Source organism: Podarcis gaigeae (genome assembly GCF_964106915.1).
Source record: "Podarcis gaigeae genome assembly, chromosome: 2".
Lineage (NCBI taxonomy): Eukaryota > Metazoa > Chordata > Lepidosauria > Squamata > Lacertidae > Podarcis > Podarcis gaigeae.
This window is the reverse complement of record NC_139679.1, coordinates 90,111,667-90,128,534: the sequence shown is the minus strand read 5'-3', so window position 1 is coordinate 90,128,534 and position 16,868 is coordinate 90,111,667. Positions and strand designations below refer to the sequence as shown.

The following is a 16,868-nucleotide window of genomic DNA, read 5'->3' as shown; positions in this document are numbered from 1 at the left end:
TATAAAATTATTGGATAAAGAGAATTCTCTAAACACCTCCAGTAATATTTGAACAAGGAGGGAGAATCAGTGGTCTTCCAGATGTTGTGGAACTACAGCTCCTGTCATCCCTGATCATTGGCTATGCTGGCTGGAGCTGATGGACTTGGGAGCCAAACTACACTTGGAAGGCCCCAGAGTGTCTGTCCCTACGCTAGAACCTGGGACCAGCCTTCTGTACCTGTGTCCCCATACATTTAAGAACCCTGATTCTCCATAGATACATAAACACTCCTGGTGTTTCTCAAAATTGGGTCTCCACCCATTTTTTGGACTACAATTCCCATCACCCCTAGCTAGCAGGACCCATGGTCAGGAATGATGGGATTTGTAGTCCAAAAACAGGTGGAGACCCAAGTTTGGGAAATACTGAGACAATACAAGGGTGACAAAATCAGCAATGGGGCCTGGGGGACCTAGCAAGCATGCCCCCTAAACCCATGCATTTACTTTTCAGAATGCCTAAAGTCAGAAAATGCAGTTGGGGCACATGACTTTTAGAAAATATCTGAAGGCAGCCCTGTTTAGGGAAGTTTTTAATGTTTGATGTTTTATCAATTTATTATTATTATTATTATTATTATTATTATTATTATTATTATTATTATTATTAATATTATGTTGGGAGCCACCCAGAGTAGCTGGGGAAACCCAGCCAGATGGGCGGGGTATATTATTATTATTATTATTATTATTATTATTATTATTATTATTATTTTTACTAACAGCCTTGAAAAAACCCTTTAACCAAACAAGACTGTTGCCATCCATCTTTCCATCTTTCACTGCAATCTTCTTACCATGTTCTTGTTTGGCTTAGGATATTGGCTTTTCACAGCAGATCCGCCGGAGTAGTCATGTGCTCATGAAATGTCAGGAACATTTTGAAATACTGTCAAATATAATAATTATGCTTTTGGGATTCTGGATCCCCGTACGACACGTATCCCTGGTCATTGACTGGCCAGCTGCGGTCCGGATTGTATCTAGCAGGATAGGCTGGGGACGTGTGAGGGACGTGGCTGAATATAGCATTCCCGTTGTCGCGGGCTTCCAGGGGTAGAAAGAGACGCAGTTGGCTAAGAAGATGTCCTGGCCAGAAATTATTTGGGTCAGTCTTGGGATTCAGGTGGGCAAACATCTTCCTTAGCTCACTGAAAACAAAATCCAAGGAAATAAATACTGTTAGCGTGAAACACAAACCAACACACAACCACAATATGCAGGCTTTGTGACATGGAGACTTCATGAAAACATGGTTCGTCGTTCTTGCAAGCTCAATATGAAAATACACAGGTCTACATAAAATGGAAAGGAGGCCTAGCTTTGGAGTAGGGTAGCGTTAGAAACTCAGATATATAAGCTAGGCGCTGAATGACTCCTTAAACCAAGGTTACGGTCACCAAACTTGAATGTCTAGTTGCCATTTTGGGGCAAGATGGCTCTAAAGTCTTATTTCTCAAATGGTGGACTGACTGTGATTGATTCTCATTTAAACATCTGGCTCATTCAGATGACAACCTTGAGCTAGGTTAAGAGCTTTGAGAACTTAAGGAAGAAAGGTCACTTGGTCCAGGGACAGTCTTTCTCTCTCTCTGCCTATTCCAATATATGCCTATCCCAACCTTTTTCTTAATGGTGACTGCTCCTGCTCTGGCTGCACAGAAAAAGAACTTTGGTTCCTGAAATCCATTATGATTGTGCAGTTCAAATATAACTGTTAGAATTCTACAGGATGCGGTTTTAGTGTGTGAAAACAATCTAGATCCAAGGATCCCCAGTTGATGGAGATGTCAGGCACCGTCCTGACACATCTGCACTAGACATTTAAATCACTATGACACCACTTTAAGAGTCATGCTTCCCCCTACAGAATCCTGGGGACTGCGGTTTGTGAAGTGTGCTGAGTTGTTAGGATACCCCTATTCCTCTCACAGAGCTACAAATCTCAGAGTGGTTGAACCATCAACTCCAATCTGCAGGTGACTCTGAAAACTGTTGTTCTGTGAAGGGAACAACTCTTAGCACCATTAACGACCACAGTTCTCAGGATTCTTTGACTGTTTATACCACATTACTTTAAAAGCATGGTGTGGACACAGCCTTAAATAAAGATGGGATGGGGAGTTTGAGGGAATGCACACAAGCAGGGAGAGAATAAAAGAATGAAGCAGAGTTAAAGAATATTATTGTTAAACCTGGGAATGGGAAGAAACCAAAGCAAAGTGGAAAAAAAGGCGAGGGGAGGGAAGGAAGAGGCCAACCAAACCTTTAAATCAAAAGCCTGCCTGAGGAAATTCCTTCAGGTACGAGACTATAAATTGTTTTTAAAACTCTTCTAAAAGAAAAGAAGAAACATTGTGTGCCATACCTTTCCACATATTGTTCCACAAGTATGCCCATTGATTCAGCTAAGGCGAAGTTATAAGCAGTGAAAAAATTATCTGGAGGAAGCACTCTTTTTGAGTGAGGCCTGCAAAAAGAAATGCAGTGTGAGCTTAGAGGTGGCCAAGCTGGAAAGGAGAAATCTGACAGGATAGAGGAGCCCCAGACCCAACACCTATTTCTACCCAAACAGTATATCTGAAATATTTCAGCCTGATTTCAGATCTAATACCTGGAAGCAAGCGTAGCCTAACTTCTATGTAACACACGTGGAAATATTACACACTCATTCACACCAACTGAAGCGTGCTCACTGAATGCAGTGGCTGAATTCAAAGAGAAGGCAGTAGCAACCGGTTCTGCCAGCACTGATCACCTGACAAGCCCCTGACTTATTCTGCACACTCACCCCGCGAGCACTCTTGCCCGTGTTTGCACTGGTGGTGGGAAGAAGCACCTCGGCCTCCAGAATAGAGGGAGCAGCCAGCAGGCTGGCTTTGGCTGATGCAAAGCAGGAGTGGGGAGCTTTCTTTCAGCCCAAGGACCGGAAGGCAAACTGGGCCTCCTTCCATCAAGCACCTGACGCCATCACCTGAGGCCACTTCAAAGGGGCTTGCTGCCTGTGCCAATCAGCTGATTGACAGCGAAGCCCCTCTTGGTCAGTTTGCAGGTGTGTTTTGGATTCAAACCACGCCTGCACGTGGATATATTTCCTCTGCAGACAGGCAAAGCTGCTCTGCGGAGGAAATAACATCAGTTTGCGAAGCAGTGGAACCACAAACCGAACCTGCGAACAGGCAACTGCAGAGGGGCCGTGTGACCCGCTCACCAAGGAATGTCCAGCCTGTGGGCCTGCTTAGACACAGCGGGAGACCTCATTTGGCTCACAAGGCTGTTTTCCAAACTATGCCTGCTTGTCCCACATCAAATGTCCTACGTGACATCAGGTGCGAGGGCAGGTAAGGGTGCGGCCGAAGAGCAGCAACCGGATACTTACAGTGCTCTGTGTCCTCAGCGGCACAAGAATGCCTTCCATCAGCTTCGGCTGGTGGCCCAGCTGAGCTCTTATTTAGACAGGGACAGCCTATCTACTGTTGTCTGTGCTCTGGTAGCTTCTAGGTTAGATTACTGCAGCGCGTTACACGTAGGGCTGCCTCCAAAGACGGTTAGGAAACTTCAGCTAGTGCAGATTTCAGCAGCCAGGTTGCTCACCAGGGCAAGATGGTTTGAAAATATTACACTGATACTGGCCAGACTGCCAATTAGTTTCTGGGCCCCATTAAGGTGCTGGTTTTGATCTATAAAGCCTTAAATGGCTCGGGGCCACAATACCACAGGGACTGCCTCTCCCCATATAAACCGACCTGGACTCTGCAATCATCACCTAAGGCCCTTCTTCATGGGCTTCCTCTGTGTGAGGTCTGGAGGGTGGCAACACGAAAACAGGCCTTCTCTGCAGTGGCTCCCCGTTTGTGGAATGCTCTCCCCAGGGAGATTTGTCAGGTGCTTTGTTCATACACCTTTAGGTGCCAGGCAAAAACGTTCCTCTTTAATCAGGCCTTCGGCTGATGGAAATCTAATACCCTTTTAAATGTGTTGTGCAAGTGGGATTATTGGGTTGTGTTTGTTTTTATTAATATATTGTGTTTTTTACATTGTAATTTTATGTTGTGAACCACCTTGAGATGTGTGATAATAAGGTGGTATACAAATTTAATAAACAAAAAAGAGGCAGCCTGTATGGGAGAGGTTTTTTTTAAATAATAATAATAATAATAATATACTGGTCTCAGGGCACTTCACAGAATAAAATCAAAATATGAAACCACAAAATACATAATCAAAATAAAAACCCAATAACCCCGCCTCTACTTTAATGTGAGGTAAACATTTGTCCCCTGTGGTTTAGAGATAGAGGCCCCAGAAGTGGCTTTTCGCCATCACTAAGACAAGACACCAATCAGCTTTTGCAGAGTGACCAGGTCAACTTCAATAGGAAGGGTCAATAAGGCTGTGAAAGAATAAGGCTGCAATCCTCCTCACACTTACCTGGGGGTATACCCCCTTGCTTCTGAGTAGACGTGGGTAGGATTGCAGCCTGAGGGGGCCAAACTCAATGGCACAGCTCTATATTACAAGCACCGATAAAAATCTAGGATAACACCCAGCAGATTGAACACATACTTCATTAGTTTCCAAAACTCTCTGTATGACTTCCAGCGAGTGTTAAGGGTCTTGTCTGTTTTTTGGACCTCTGGCTTCTTAACCTCTGCCTTCTTCTTTCTAGGGGAGACGGAAAAACAATTTGTTTAGAGACACCAAGAGGGGAATACAGGGGGAAGACAAGAAAACACTCAGAACGGCGTTTGTCCGCAAGCCTCCTAATATTTTTGCAGCAGCAAAAACGCTGTTGTTCAAATGTTGCTGAGGAAATGATTTTAAGCCAGTGACCCAGTATGGGAGCCCGTAAGCAGCCCATAATGGCTGTGCTCTGAAGCAGGGGCATGGATGTGGTATAGAAATCCTAAGACCTTCCAGTCCAGCGTTCTGGACTTTGCATCCTATAGTGCCATTGCTTTTGCTTGTGCCAGGTTGAAGCACCCAATGTTCAAAGTCCACCCCCTCACTTGCTTTAAGCCTCGGTGCTGTTCAAGCCTCAGGAACATTTTCCACAGTTCTTGTGGCTGCATTAAGGTATGGTACTTCAGTCAAAACCAGGTGCCCTAACCTTATGCAGCTAACAGCCTATGTTCCATGTGAAAGTTGCCCAGAACACCCATGGACAATTAAGCCAGGGAGCTGTGGACTGAAAGTGCCCAATCGATTCAAAATGCCCAGTTGACTGGCTTTGGTTGTAGCAAGGAAATTCCAGCATGAGAATTTGCAAAGACTTCTCTGCTGCTTGTACAGGAACTGAAATAGGATATTATCTTCAAACCAAACCAAACGAAACCTATTTGTATATTGTCTTGATTTTTTAAAAAAGACCCAAAGCCAAACAAACCCTTTTTTGTCTCCTGAAGTGCTTATGGGTTGTGCTGATGGCAATCTTGGTTGGTATCCAGATTGGTCATAATAACCTCCAGGTTGTCTCATCTTGCGGAAATAGTTCCCCTCTCTTACAGTTCTGTCCGGTGGGTAGAGCAAAGCTGATGGTACAGAAAACGAACATTTTAGAAGAAAGAAAGAACTGTGGCATTACAGTCAACCCACATACAGCAAAATTTCTACCTTAGCTATACAGTGGTACCTCGGGTTAAGTACTTAATTCATTCCAGAGGTCCATTCTTAACCTGAAACTGTTCTTAACCTGAAGCACCACTTTAGCTAATGGGGCCTCCTGCTGCCACCGGAGCACGATTTCTGTTCTCATCCTGAAGCAAAGTTCTTAACCTGAGATACTGTTTCTGGGTTAGCGGAGTCTGTAACCTGAAGCGTATGTAACCCGAGGTACAACTGTACAAATAATCCTGGGTAGGTTCAAGCAACTTGTGGATTTCCCCATGACTCAATTGAGTGGTGGACCTCTAGAGCAGTCAGCTTGCCTGAAAGAGCCCAACATGAGCCGGCGCATCTGAGTTAATTGGGCATTGCTGGCGTAACTCTGCACCAGCCAAACTCCCTCCTTCTTTCCCTAGCTTACGGAACTTGGATGGGCATTGCCTGCGCTCTAAAGCCTACCTTCATAAGGGCTAGAAACGCAGCCAAGTTGGTGTGCTTGTGGAGCACTTGTATGGAATCGCAGGATACCGACGGGCTGTGTGTTAAGTTCCACAGCACAACCCTACACATCTTTACTCGGAAATAAGTCTGCTAGAACATAACTCCCTAAGCAAGTGGGTTTAGGGTTGTAACCTGAGTCGATTGTATTCTTTGTTATACCAGACCCACCACCCACCAGACCTGAACTACTACGTAAAGTGTTATTCTGCCTAGGTATTTTTTTTTTTTTGGGGGGGTGTGTGTTAGCAGGCGACTTTGACCCTGAGCCAGTGTAAACACCACTTTGCTTTGATGATATATATGGTGGTACCTCTGGATGCGAACAGGATCCGTTCCAGAGCCCCATTCGCATCTTGAGCAGAACGCAACCTGCACCTGTGCGTTGCAATTCACCGCTTCTGCGCGTGACGTCATTTTGAGCGTCTGTGCATGCGGCGAAACCCGGAAGTAACCCGTTCCGTTACTTCCAGGTTGCCGCAGAGCGCAACCTGAAAATGCTCAACCTGAAGCGACTTTAACCAGAGGTATGACTGTACAGCATTCCCTCCGGTCCCCTTGTTTCACCATACCCCTTTTCAGCATCTTCTCGGTAAGCGGGACGCCGTATTTTTCACACAGCTTGAGACACTGAGTGTAGACCAGGTAGCAAGCCAGCCGGTGTTGGTCCACCAGCTCTCCCATTTCACCCTCGATGGTGCTCGGAAAGCAGTGGCCGTCCACAACCGCGTCTCCGGATTTCACAAGCTTACACTGTTCTGCATACTCTAAGGGGTTGGTCTTTCTCTGCAACAAAAAGACATTGCCTCTTTTGTTACAAAACATCTGAAAGCCGCTGTGCTGTGCAAAACACCATAGCATGCCGAGGAGGATTTTCCACCCGAGAATTCAAGGACCTACAAATATAGGGCTTGTGGGAAAGTGTGGTCCTCCAAGTATTGTTGGGACAGCAACGCCTCTTAATTCTAATCAACAGGACTGATGGCTGGGGGTGATGGGGATTCTTGGTTCAAACGCAGGTTTTCCATTCCTGACCTAATGTTATATTCCTTTCTAACTCTGCCCTACACACTGTCAGGGTGGGGAGCCTGTGGCCCAGCCGATGTTGCTGCACTCCAACTCCCATCAGCCCCAGCCAACATGGCCAACAGTCAAGGATGATGGGAGTTGGAGTCCAACGACAACAACAACAACTGAAGGGATACGAGTTCCCACCCCTGATCTGTGAAAAGGTACCTGAAAATGGTCTGAGAAGCTCCCCTCCCCTCCAAAAAACCTCCCTTCCTCCTGCAGCCTTTTAGGGACCCCAAAATCTGCTCTGAGGGAAGAGGGAATCAGGACAGAAAATGGAAAGAGAAATTGCTGAAAGGAGCGTCCAGTTAGCAGGGGGAGAATTTCCACTGGATTTGACTCACTGCTGTGAATGGAGTAAGTCCTTTAACTTGCAAAACCCAAGGTTTGGAGCCAACTCAACAGAGCAAGACAGTGTTTGAGGGGTAACTCGGCGTGTCTTTTTACAGCATCGAAGGTGCAAAGAGTTCTGCCGTAGAAACACGATACCTTAGTCCGTCGTCTCATTTCCTTGTATCTTTTCCCAGCTTCCTCCATCTGATTATAAGATAGATGCATGCGGTCTACTTCTGTGTTGATGGGGGGAACTTCAAGCCGGCATATCTTTGCTTCACCAGAATGTTTGGAGAATGTACCACTTCTCCTACAAGACTTCTGTGGTGCGGAAGGTGGGAGCTCTTCTGTTTCTTTCAGAAGGGGAGAAAGGGGGAAACATTACAAACCTGTCAGAATATCTCACAAACAGGAAATCTGTGCCATGAGCACCAGCAAGCACCTGTCGCCTGACAGTTTAATGCCTTTTCATGCTAGATCATGCTGGCTCATTCTCTTTCTTCATGGGAGGACGTCATGAGATATTTTTCCTCACAGGGGTTTTCAAAGTGAACAGCAGCCATTCTTGTCATGAAATTCTACTCAATATTGAACCAGAGCAGAACTCCGACGTGGAGTATAAACTTAAACATGTTGCAGGATTCCCCCAAAATAGACCAGAGGCAATTAATATTGAATCCAGCAGAGTTTTACTGCTACTGAAGGCAAATTAGCATAATGGTCACAAATCCAATACATTCAGGATTGGCACAGTCCGTAAGAAATCCAGTTGCAGCAGACTTAACTTAAACTTACAATAACTAAGTCTAAACCTTAACACTAAGCATACTATGTACAGAACATCACACCAGAAGGAAAAGAGATGGAAAGAGAAAGAGAAACCATGGCTCCTTCTGGCCTCACTATTATAGTCAGCATGACCTTGACTGAAAGAGAAAGAGAACCAGTTTAAACCAGCTGTACTCAGCTTCTCAGAAAAAATAACCCAAACATCAGTAACCTTCTGCTTGTTTCTTTCACACAGAGAAGCTTCCAGAACCCTCTTGAATTAATTAGAATAGGAAAGATCTCTACACATCAGATCAATACTTTCTGCACTAAGAAATGCAAACTGACAATTCTGGCCTGTTGTATTAAAAGAAAGTAATTCCCTTGCAATACTTATTTGAGAGTAATCACCTCAAATCCAGTAGGGCTTACATCTGCACAGCACTGGGAATTCTAATCTGAGGTACAGACTCATAGAACTGTGGAACTGGAAGGGACCCAAAGGGTCCTCAAGTCCAAAGCAGGTGGCTATGGTGAAAACCAAAACAAAGCAGCCCTTGTTTCTGATATAATTCAGAACGATTTTGCCTCTGGCTCCACCTCTACTGGCCTGTAGCCCCTAACAGATTACACACACACCACTGAAGGAAATACAGCTCTTGGCATAAAAAGCCTGTCCATTTGACTCTGAATTGCATTTGTTGGGGTTTCCTTGGAGTAGGCACAGCAAAGGGGTTGAAGGACTGCGGTGGCAGCTGTACTGCTCCATCAGTCTCCTTCGCTTCTGACCAGGGGCTAGGATGGCAGCCTTACAACATACTGGACAGCAGAGTATCTTTTGACGAGGAACGAAAGCATGGACTGGCGTGGAACTGGAAGAGGAACGAAAGAATGGACCCCCACCCCCTCTGGCAGTGGTTTGCTGGTTGGCCCAGTCATGCCACTCAGTTATTTTATGTGAAGATTGACTCCACAAGACCAATGCTGCTGGAGGTGAAAAGTACTACTAGGGTTATTCAGATATGACTCAAACATGCCTTTCAAATATGTAGGCCAAACCTGCCTTTCTTTCCCATCTGTAATCAGCTTGGGTTAGCATGGCTCTTAGAAACTCTTGGAGGTGCAGGATAAATTGCTACAGCCAGGGCTTGTAGTATCAGGATACACACTGGAGTGCCAACTTATTTTTTTTTTTTGTACAAGGAATTCCTATGATAACCTTTATCACAACCATCAGCAACTGAAGCTGAAAACTTCATCCCCGTTAGCGATGTGAAGACAACAGAACCAAGTCCTAACACTTTTGCTTGTTTGTTTACCTGGCTTTGATTCTTTAGGCTGCCTCCATTGCTCTCTTAAGTTATCTGCCCATATTCTCTGACACTCAACCAGGTCATCATTGTTTATATAATTCACTTTCTTTGACATCATGAGGTAGGTGATCACGTCTTCCAGGTCAGTTGTACTGAGAGGAATGTTGGTCTGCAAACGAGTATAAAATCAAAACTGCAATCATCAGGTCCAATCACAGTAAGTAAGATGTGTGACCACCAAACTGAAGAGAGAGAGAGTCACTCCTTATTGCAATAATCTGCCTTATCTTTGTACGTTCTTCACAAAATATGCATGTTTGAAATGCATCATATCCTAAAAACACACATTATGTATGCATTTTAACCTAGTATGTGCTTATCTTTAATGTATAGTTTTTGTGCTGAGAACCATATTAGCAAAGTGCAAAAATGGAAGGGGTGATTTTATTTCAATCTGTATATTCTCCCAGGAAGCAGAATTCAGAACCCGTTATATTCAAATGCTAACCCATTGAAATCCTTGAGCATTCGTACTGTGTGTGCCTGTTAGCAGCAAGTGAAATTATGTAGGCCAATAGTTGGTGTGCAAGAGGATGCCTGTGCCCTGATTTGGCTAGAAGCATAAGCATATAGAAGCTGCACACACATCCTTCAACGTAAGAGGAACAAGTGTGCAAAAAAGGGTTGAATATGTGATTCCCATGGCTGAGAAGCAACTACCGAAAATCCCCACCCAGGAGCATCTACCCAATCTCTCTGTCTAAACAGGGAAATGGCTTATAAATAGTCTTTGCCACTTACCTCTTGGATTATTTTAATGAAGTCGGCTCTGCTGAACCTCATCGTCTTGGTCCTGTCTGATTTCTTAAAGAGGTCCACCAGCTTGAGTTTTTGCTTGTGCAGAAGGTTTTGCAGTGTCATGAGGGACTTGGGGTGAGGAGCGTTGACACGAGGGATGACAATCTTGTGTGGTGGCTTCGGTCTCAGATTCTGAAAGACATTGGGCGGCGGGGGGGGGGGGAGAGGATAGAAAAGAACATGTTAAACTTTCTTCCTGTGAAGAAGAAACATTCTCATTGGTCATAGGAACATGAAAGAACCAGCCAATCAGTCGTCACAATGAACACAACATTATGAAGCCATGTAGCCAATCAGAGCTGGCAATGTGTTGATGGTGAAAGCAAGAAAAGCAATTCCCATTGACCTCACTCTGAATGGAGGGAACACTTAAGTGTCCCTTTTGATCAGGTGAGTGAGCTGAACTCCCTGTCATGCTGCAAGTTTTCTTACCTGCCAGGATTGCAAAACAAGCCTGTTGCCCTGATCCAAATGCAGTTTGTGGAGTTGCAGGTGATGAGTTGAGGCAGAATGTAGATAGGGATGCAGGCAACTCCCAATTAACATGGGATTTGTTGCAAGACACTGCACATTTAAGTGAAATCGAGTATATTTGAAGAACCGCCATTGAAAAAGTCTGTAAACACCCCGTTCAGCCACCGCACCACCCTTTTTCAGATGCTTCCGGGTCACTTCCGGGTTTGGCGCAATGCATGCACGGTCATACACATACTGGATGCACCTGCCTGTATATATAGATTCACATCCCACTGAAGAGGATACACTGTAAATAATCCGTGTCTACTTTTGGATGTGCTTACAGATACACATGTCCATGCATATTGCATTACCTTAACAAAATGCCCATTGGCTGCAAATCCCGTCCCCATCTTGCCCTAATCAGGATCTATGCTTGATGGGATTGTGGCAGGAGAGGGTTACGGTTAGCTGCTTGGCAACAGAGACACGCTCCCTCTTCCCCCCCAATATCCTTCCTGGTGGGAAAGGTTTTTAACCGTGTGTGTGTGAGAGAGAGAGAGAGAGACCTTGTTGTTATATTGCATAATTTCATTTGTTACATTGTTCTATTTTTGTTAATGGATATTGTAAAAGAGTAATAGCTGAGATGGGGGAACATTTTTGTTTGCAAAACGAAAACCTCCATTTGGGCTCTTCACTACCTTAAATCAGTCAGTCAGTCAAATTTATCCGTTCTGCTGAGCTGCTAAGGCACAGGCAGAAACCTTATCAGTAGAGTATTTATCCCAACCCATCAACAAATTACGTATTTCTCCCATTATTCGAAATTGAAACTCCCTGGAGAATTCTATCCCTATGAGATAGCACACAGGGAGCAAAACTGCCTTAAATCTCAAACAGCTGAGTCGTTGAGGCCAGCTGTGGCTCTCTGTGGCACTATGAATTTGCAAGTTCCTAATAAGTTCTAACACTGTCACACAGGCAACCCCTCATTTACCCGTGAAACCGCAAACCCACTGAAAAAGCCTGCAAACACCCCGTACCGCCCTTTTAGTGACGTCTTTATGACGTTTCTGGGTTACTTCCAGGTTTGGCGCTGTGTGTGTGACAGCACATATATTGGTCACACCTAAAACAGGAGGGACGCGGGTGGCGCTGTGGTTTAAACCACTGAGCCTAGGGCTTGCCGATCAGAAGGTCGGCGGTTCGAATCCCCGCAATGGGGTGAGCTCCCGTTGCTCAGTCCCTGCTCCTGCCAACCTAACAGTTCGAAAGCACGTCAAAGTGCAAGTAGATAAATAGGTATCTCTCCAGCGGGAAGGTAAACGGCGTTTCCGTGCACTGCTCTGGTTCGCCAGAAGCAGCTTAGTCATGCTGGTCACATGACCTAGAAGCTATACGCCGGCTCCCTCGGCCAATAAAGCGAGATGAGCACCGCAACCCCAGAGTTGGTCACGACTGGACCTAATGGTCAGGGGTCCCTTTACCTTTACCTTAAAACAGAAGGAGAGCGGATCTGGCAGTCAGAGCCAACCCCCTGGGCTAACTGTAAGTAAGAAGGCAGGCAGGTGGGGACTAGCTAAGGGCAGGCAGAGATGGGGGGCCCGCCACACTAGCCCCTAAAGGACCAGCCTCCACTGCTTACCTCAAGGGTGTCATCTCCCCACAACTTGGCTTGCACTTTAGTCTTCAATGCTTCCTTGTCTTCTTGTATCTTCCTCAGCACATTTTGTTCCTGCTCACTGACGGGCTCTTTCGCCATCAGCCACTGCTCCAGGTCCACACAGTTCAGCAGATTCTGCAGTTGTATTCTTCCCTGGATCCAAGCTTCCAGCTCTTGCAGGTCTGCCTCCTCTTTCGTAGAGGTTTTATCTTCAGCCTCTGGAGGTTTTCCTGAGCCCACAGGTTTCTGCTCCGGAGCGGGAAGTTCAGGCGGGTGAGGCCTGGGCCCGCAAACCGCCATTTCACTCATCGGAGGGGCGATGAGAATGCGACGTCGAGATCTGGGGGGCCCAAATCTGCTTGCTTTCACTTTGAGGAAAAAATGTGGATAAGCCTCTCTGAACTTGAATTGTTTAAAGCAGTGATCTAAAACCCAATCCAGGTTGTCGGCGGGGGAGTCTTCGTGCGATGCTGCATTTGACAGAGCTTCGCCTTCGCTGAAAAGAGAACAAAGGGATGAGGAAGTTAAATTTACCCCAATAAAACAAAACTTTGTTTTATATCCCCCCCCCAAAAAAGCTAAGTCTCTTTCCATTAGACCTCCACCAGGAATGGGTAATTCTGCTGTTTCTGCACTGCGTTTGATCTGACCAGTCAATCACAGTGACTCAAGGGCACAATTACAGGCTCTCTCTGAGGCACATCATAGCAGTGGCTCATGAAGAAACAAAACAAAAATTAAAAAATTAAAAATGAAGAAACAGAAGGGGCTGGAGTGTCTCTATCGCTGGGCATTTTTTTCTCTTACACATACTAGATAAACTGTTTGGAGTATAACAAAATGTGCTTTTTTATTTTTTTAATTATTGCATGTAACTCGTATTCAGATTAATGTGTTTGTGTGGCGTGGGGGAGGGGACTGCTTACTTTATGTGATGGCCTCACCCACTATTGTTTTTAGAAAGGGATGGGGAGGGGGGACAGTAATTTGACAAAAACTACAGGGGGCTGGAGCTTGCAGATTTCCTAAAGGGCTCTCATACCTAATTGCCACCCCCCCCACACACACATCCATAAGCTGGGCACCACATTTCATTACTTCAATGTGCAATTTGCATGCACGGCACATTACTGCCATATAGAACAATAAATTCATGGGAAGGGATGCATTTATTGATGGCATAGGAACTACATGTGTTACTTGTTTCACCCAATGAGCAGATTGTTGAGAAGACAAGCCAGAACAGGTGTCTTCAAAGTCGGACAATCCAGCTTGGGTTGCCTGCTGGGTGATTGTGGCCCTGTGTCTCAGCTACCACTGTCTGGGAAACATCAGTGTACAGAAAGAATGCCTCTTTCAGTTGCTCACTCAGTGCCATTGTATCATAGCAGGAAGCAACTTAAAAGCCAAATCCCACACTATGCTCATGAGAAAGAAAGAAAGAAAAAACTACGAGGTAAATTGTACCAGATAATTAAGGTTGCCAGTTTTAAAGGTTTTTACATGTCTGCACACCCTTCTTTCTTTCTTTTTTAAATGTATTTTTATTGAAGATTTTATTGGTTTACAAAAGTATGTGCAATCTCTCTCTCTCTCTCTCTCTTTCCCCCCCAAGTAACATTTTTTACAGATCAGTTTCATTTGTTGAGACATTAGGAAGAAGAGGGGGAAAGGGGGGGAGGTGAGTGGGGATGGGGTTGGGTGGCGATGTTTCTATTATACTTAATATATGTGGGGCTTTGTGTCAGCGTCGCTTGTGCAGGTTCTCTGCTATTCACTTGTGTTCCTTTGATGGTGAGAGAGGTTGGGGTTAGCCTAGGCACACCTTTCTTTCTTAAGGAAAAACAAACCAGATTTTACAAGATTAAAATTATTCTACCCCTATTTCTTTACAAGCAAAGAACAACCTCTTGGGGGGGGGGTCTTGTCTTTTATATGCTGTAAGAAATATTTATGTTTTATATGAATGTTTTCCTGTTCTGTTTTACAATACAGTACATTTATGTATGAGTTTTTCTATGTAACCCGCTCAGATACCTCTTAGTTGACAACTTTTGGCCCATCTTGAGTGCACCACGTTGGCCATCTCCAATAAACAATAACAGTTCCTTAAATGCTGCACGATTGAATTCACGCCCCCTCAAAACCCTACTGAACTAGTTGTTTATAATGTTATCTATGGGAAACGGGCTGCGTAAGGCCTCATGCTGCAGTCTACAAACCTCTTGGGCGAAGAAACGACACTTAGCCGAGGTTGCGACGAAGTGCTAAATTGCCGCGATCTACTCCGAGCGCCTGATGTTCCCGATGACCAGCTCGTCTGATCCATTTTGGTCAACATTTCGGTGTAGGATCGGACGCCTCCTAACGAAGAAAATCGTCCGGTGGGTTTTTCAGAAGAAGCTCAGAAAAGCCTTCTCATCTCAGATCGGCAGAGGGGAAAGAAGCAGCCGAGGACGAACCCCCTTCTTTCTCTTCTGTAGCCCTCAAGCGGCCCTGGGAGCAAAAGGGCAAGGTCCGCGTTGTTCTTTCTTACGCATCTGCGTTAGAGCACAAGGCAAAAGTTGCATTTTGGCGGGCGCCAAGGCAACGGCCGCGGACGCCGGCAGCTGATTGGCCGGGAGACGCCGGCCCGAACGTTGTGTCGGCAACCCTGGGAAGCAGCTCGCGCCAATCCCGCGTGGCGATGAATGGCTCGGCGTCGCTCTTGCGCCTGTACAGGGGATTCTCGAGACGGAGGCCGTGAAAGCGGGAAGGAGACTGGACGTGGCGCAGACTTTTGGTTTGCTCGCAGCCTGATCCTATCCAAAACCCCACTGAAGTCAACGGGGAGCGCGCGTGGCTCTCAAGGCGGAGCACAAGTTAACACTTGAATCGGTTTCTCTGCTTCCCCGTCTATGCAGTTGGCCGAGCAAACAGAGTAAGCTTCCCGGAGCGACTTTTTAATACTAGGTTGCCACATTTCAAACAGTGGAAATCCGGAGCTTTGGGGGGCAAAGTTGTTGAGCTATTTTTTTTATGGAAAATCGGCATGGGCTGCCGTACATCCGAAGTTTCCCGGGCACCCAATCCACTGGGATGCCGCTAGAGACAGCGGTATTCCGTATATATTATATATAACCGGCAAATTCCAGACGTATGACAACCCTATTTCCATAGGAGTCAACTCCTAGGGCCTGAGGGGTCTTTGCCCCCTAAAATATTTGAGGGGGCCCACCCACCTCGAGTTGATGGGCATTGCCATTCAAATAGTGTGCTGTGCCATGTCATGTGATCCAATTTTGCGGGGCAGGCCTCCCCCCCCTATATTTTATTCAGGTTTGCACCCGTCTATTTCACGATTCATCCTGTAGCTCCTAAATTCTAAAGCATGAACACTCTGCCCATCATGAACTTGTTTGGTTATATAATAAATCAGAAACAATCTCATTGTTGGCACAGTCCCGCTAAATGTTTCTTTGGCAACATTCAGGAATATTTCGTATGTTTGGTACCAATGAAAACCTTGTATTCCACTATGAAATATATTTTATGGCACTCATTCTTTTCTAAGTTTTATATGATTATTTTATTCTATTGTAATTTTATTTTTCCTCTTTTTATTATTGCTTTAAAGTACAGATAGGGTGAACCCACAGAATCAGCAAGTTGCAACAATCAGCCATTTGGAAGTATATTTTCTATTAAGGCCACTTACTTTTATTTAAGGAAAGGGCTGGTGCTGTGATGTTTTCATTCTTAACAAACACTGCTCTTTGCAGTTTTCTTTGCCATGTTCATTTGCTGCAGAAAATGTGCCCAAGAGTCTTGCAGGTTCTTAAGGATTAATTTATTATGTTATACCCCTTCTTGGACATACCGTAATCCTAAACCAAACTATATGTTGTATTCAATTAGCTAGAAATCTGTGCTTACGTTGTTTGTCCTGGGTAGGACCTATTAGTTGAGAGAATTGGGAGGGAATAGGAGGAAAGAGTTTGCTAATAATGTGTTTTATTGTTACGAATAAGGATTTCCTTAAGAATCAGTTGAATTTATTTCTTATGGTTAAATGGGTAGATATAAAACCATGACTTACCCCAGCTAGTGAAAATCCATTTAAACTTGAACTTAGCTCCATTTATTTCAGTGGGTCTACTCCAACTATGACTTAGTTGGTGATGTTTAGAGAAGGTTCTATATCTTGAATTTGTAACCATTTAATATTATATACTATAGGGACTTCAGTAAATAAAATACAGAACTGCATCTATCGTAGA

General features: G+C 45.0%; 1 protein-coding gene across 2 annotated transcripts; it reads right to left on the bottom strand.

Annotated features, from left to right (window-relative positions):
• Positions 1-825: 825 nt before the first annotated feature.
• Positions 826-15,145, bottom strand: EFCAB12 (EF-hand calcium binding domain 12). 2 transcript variants are annotated; one of them, XM_083724010.1, is made up of 10 exons: positions 14,832-15,145; positions 12,592-13,105; positions 10,431-10,619; positions 9,636-9,798; positions 7,705-7,901; positions 6,717-6,930; positions 5,429-5,573; positions 4,609-4,707; positions 2,411-2,512; positions 826-1,193 (listed from the first exon to the last, which is right to left on the bottom strand). In XM_083724010.1, exons 1-10 carry the CDS (start codon positions 14,948-14,950, stop codon positions 935-937), a joined length of 2,001 nt encoding a protein of 666 aa, XP_083580136.1. In that variant the 5' UTR covers positions 14,951-15,145; the 3' UTR covers positions 826-934. The 2 variants fall into 2 exon arrangements, with proteins under 2 accessions (XP_083580136.1, XP_083580135.1); XM_083724009.1 differs by having other exon boundaries at positions 7,705-7,895; positions 14,832-15,137.
• Between the last annotated feature and the right edge of the window lie 1,723 nt (positions 15,146-16,868).

Bases quoted from the DNA above. Each gene is read 5' to 3' on its own strand.
- EFCAB12 (XM_083724010.1), bottom strand. From the start codon at position 14,950: ATGTTGACCAAAATGGATCAGACGAGCTGGTCATCGGGAACATCAGGC. The intron at 7,902-9,635 runs GTAAACAAACAA...CCCTTCTGAAAG, and splicing joins GCCTAAAGAATCAAAGCCAG to AAACAGAAGAGCTCCCACCT. The intron at 6,931-7,704 runs GTATCGTGTTTC...TTTTTGTTGCAG, and splicing joins AAATGAGACGACGGACTAAG to AGAAAGACCAACCCCTTAGA.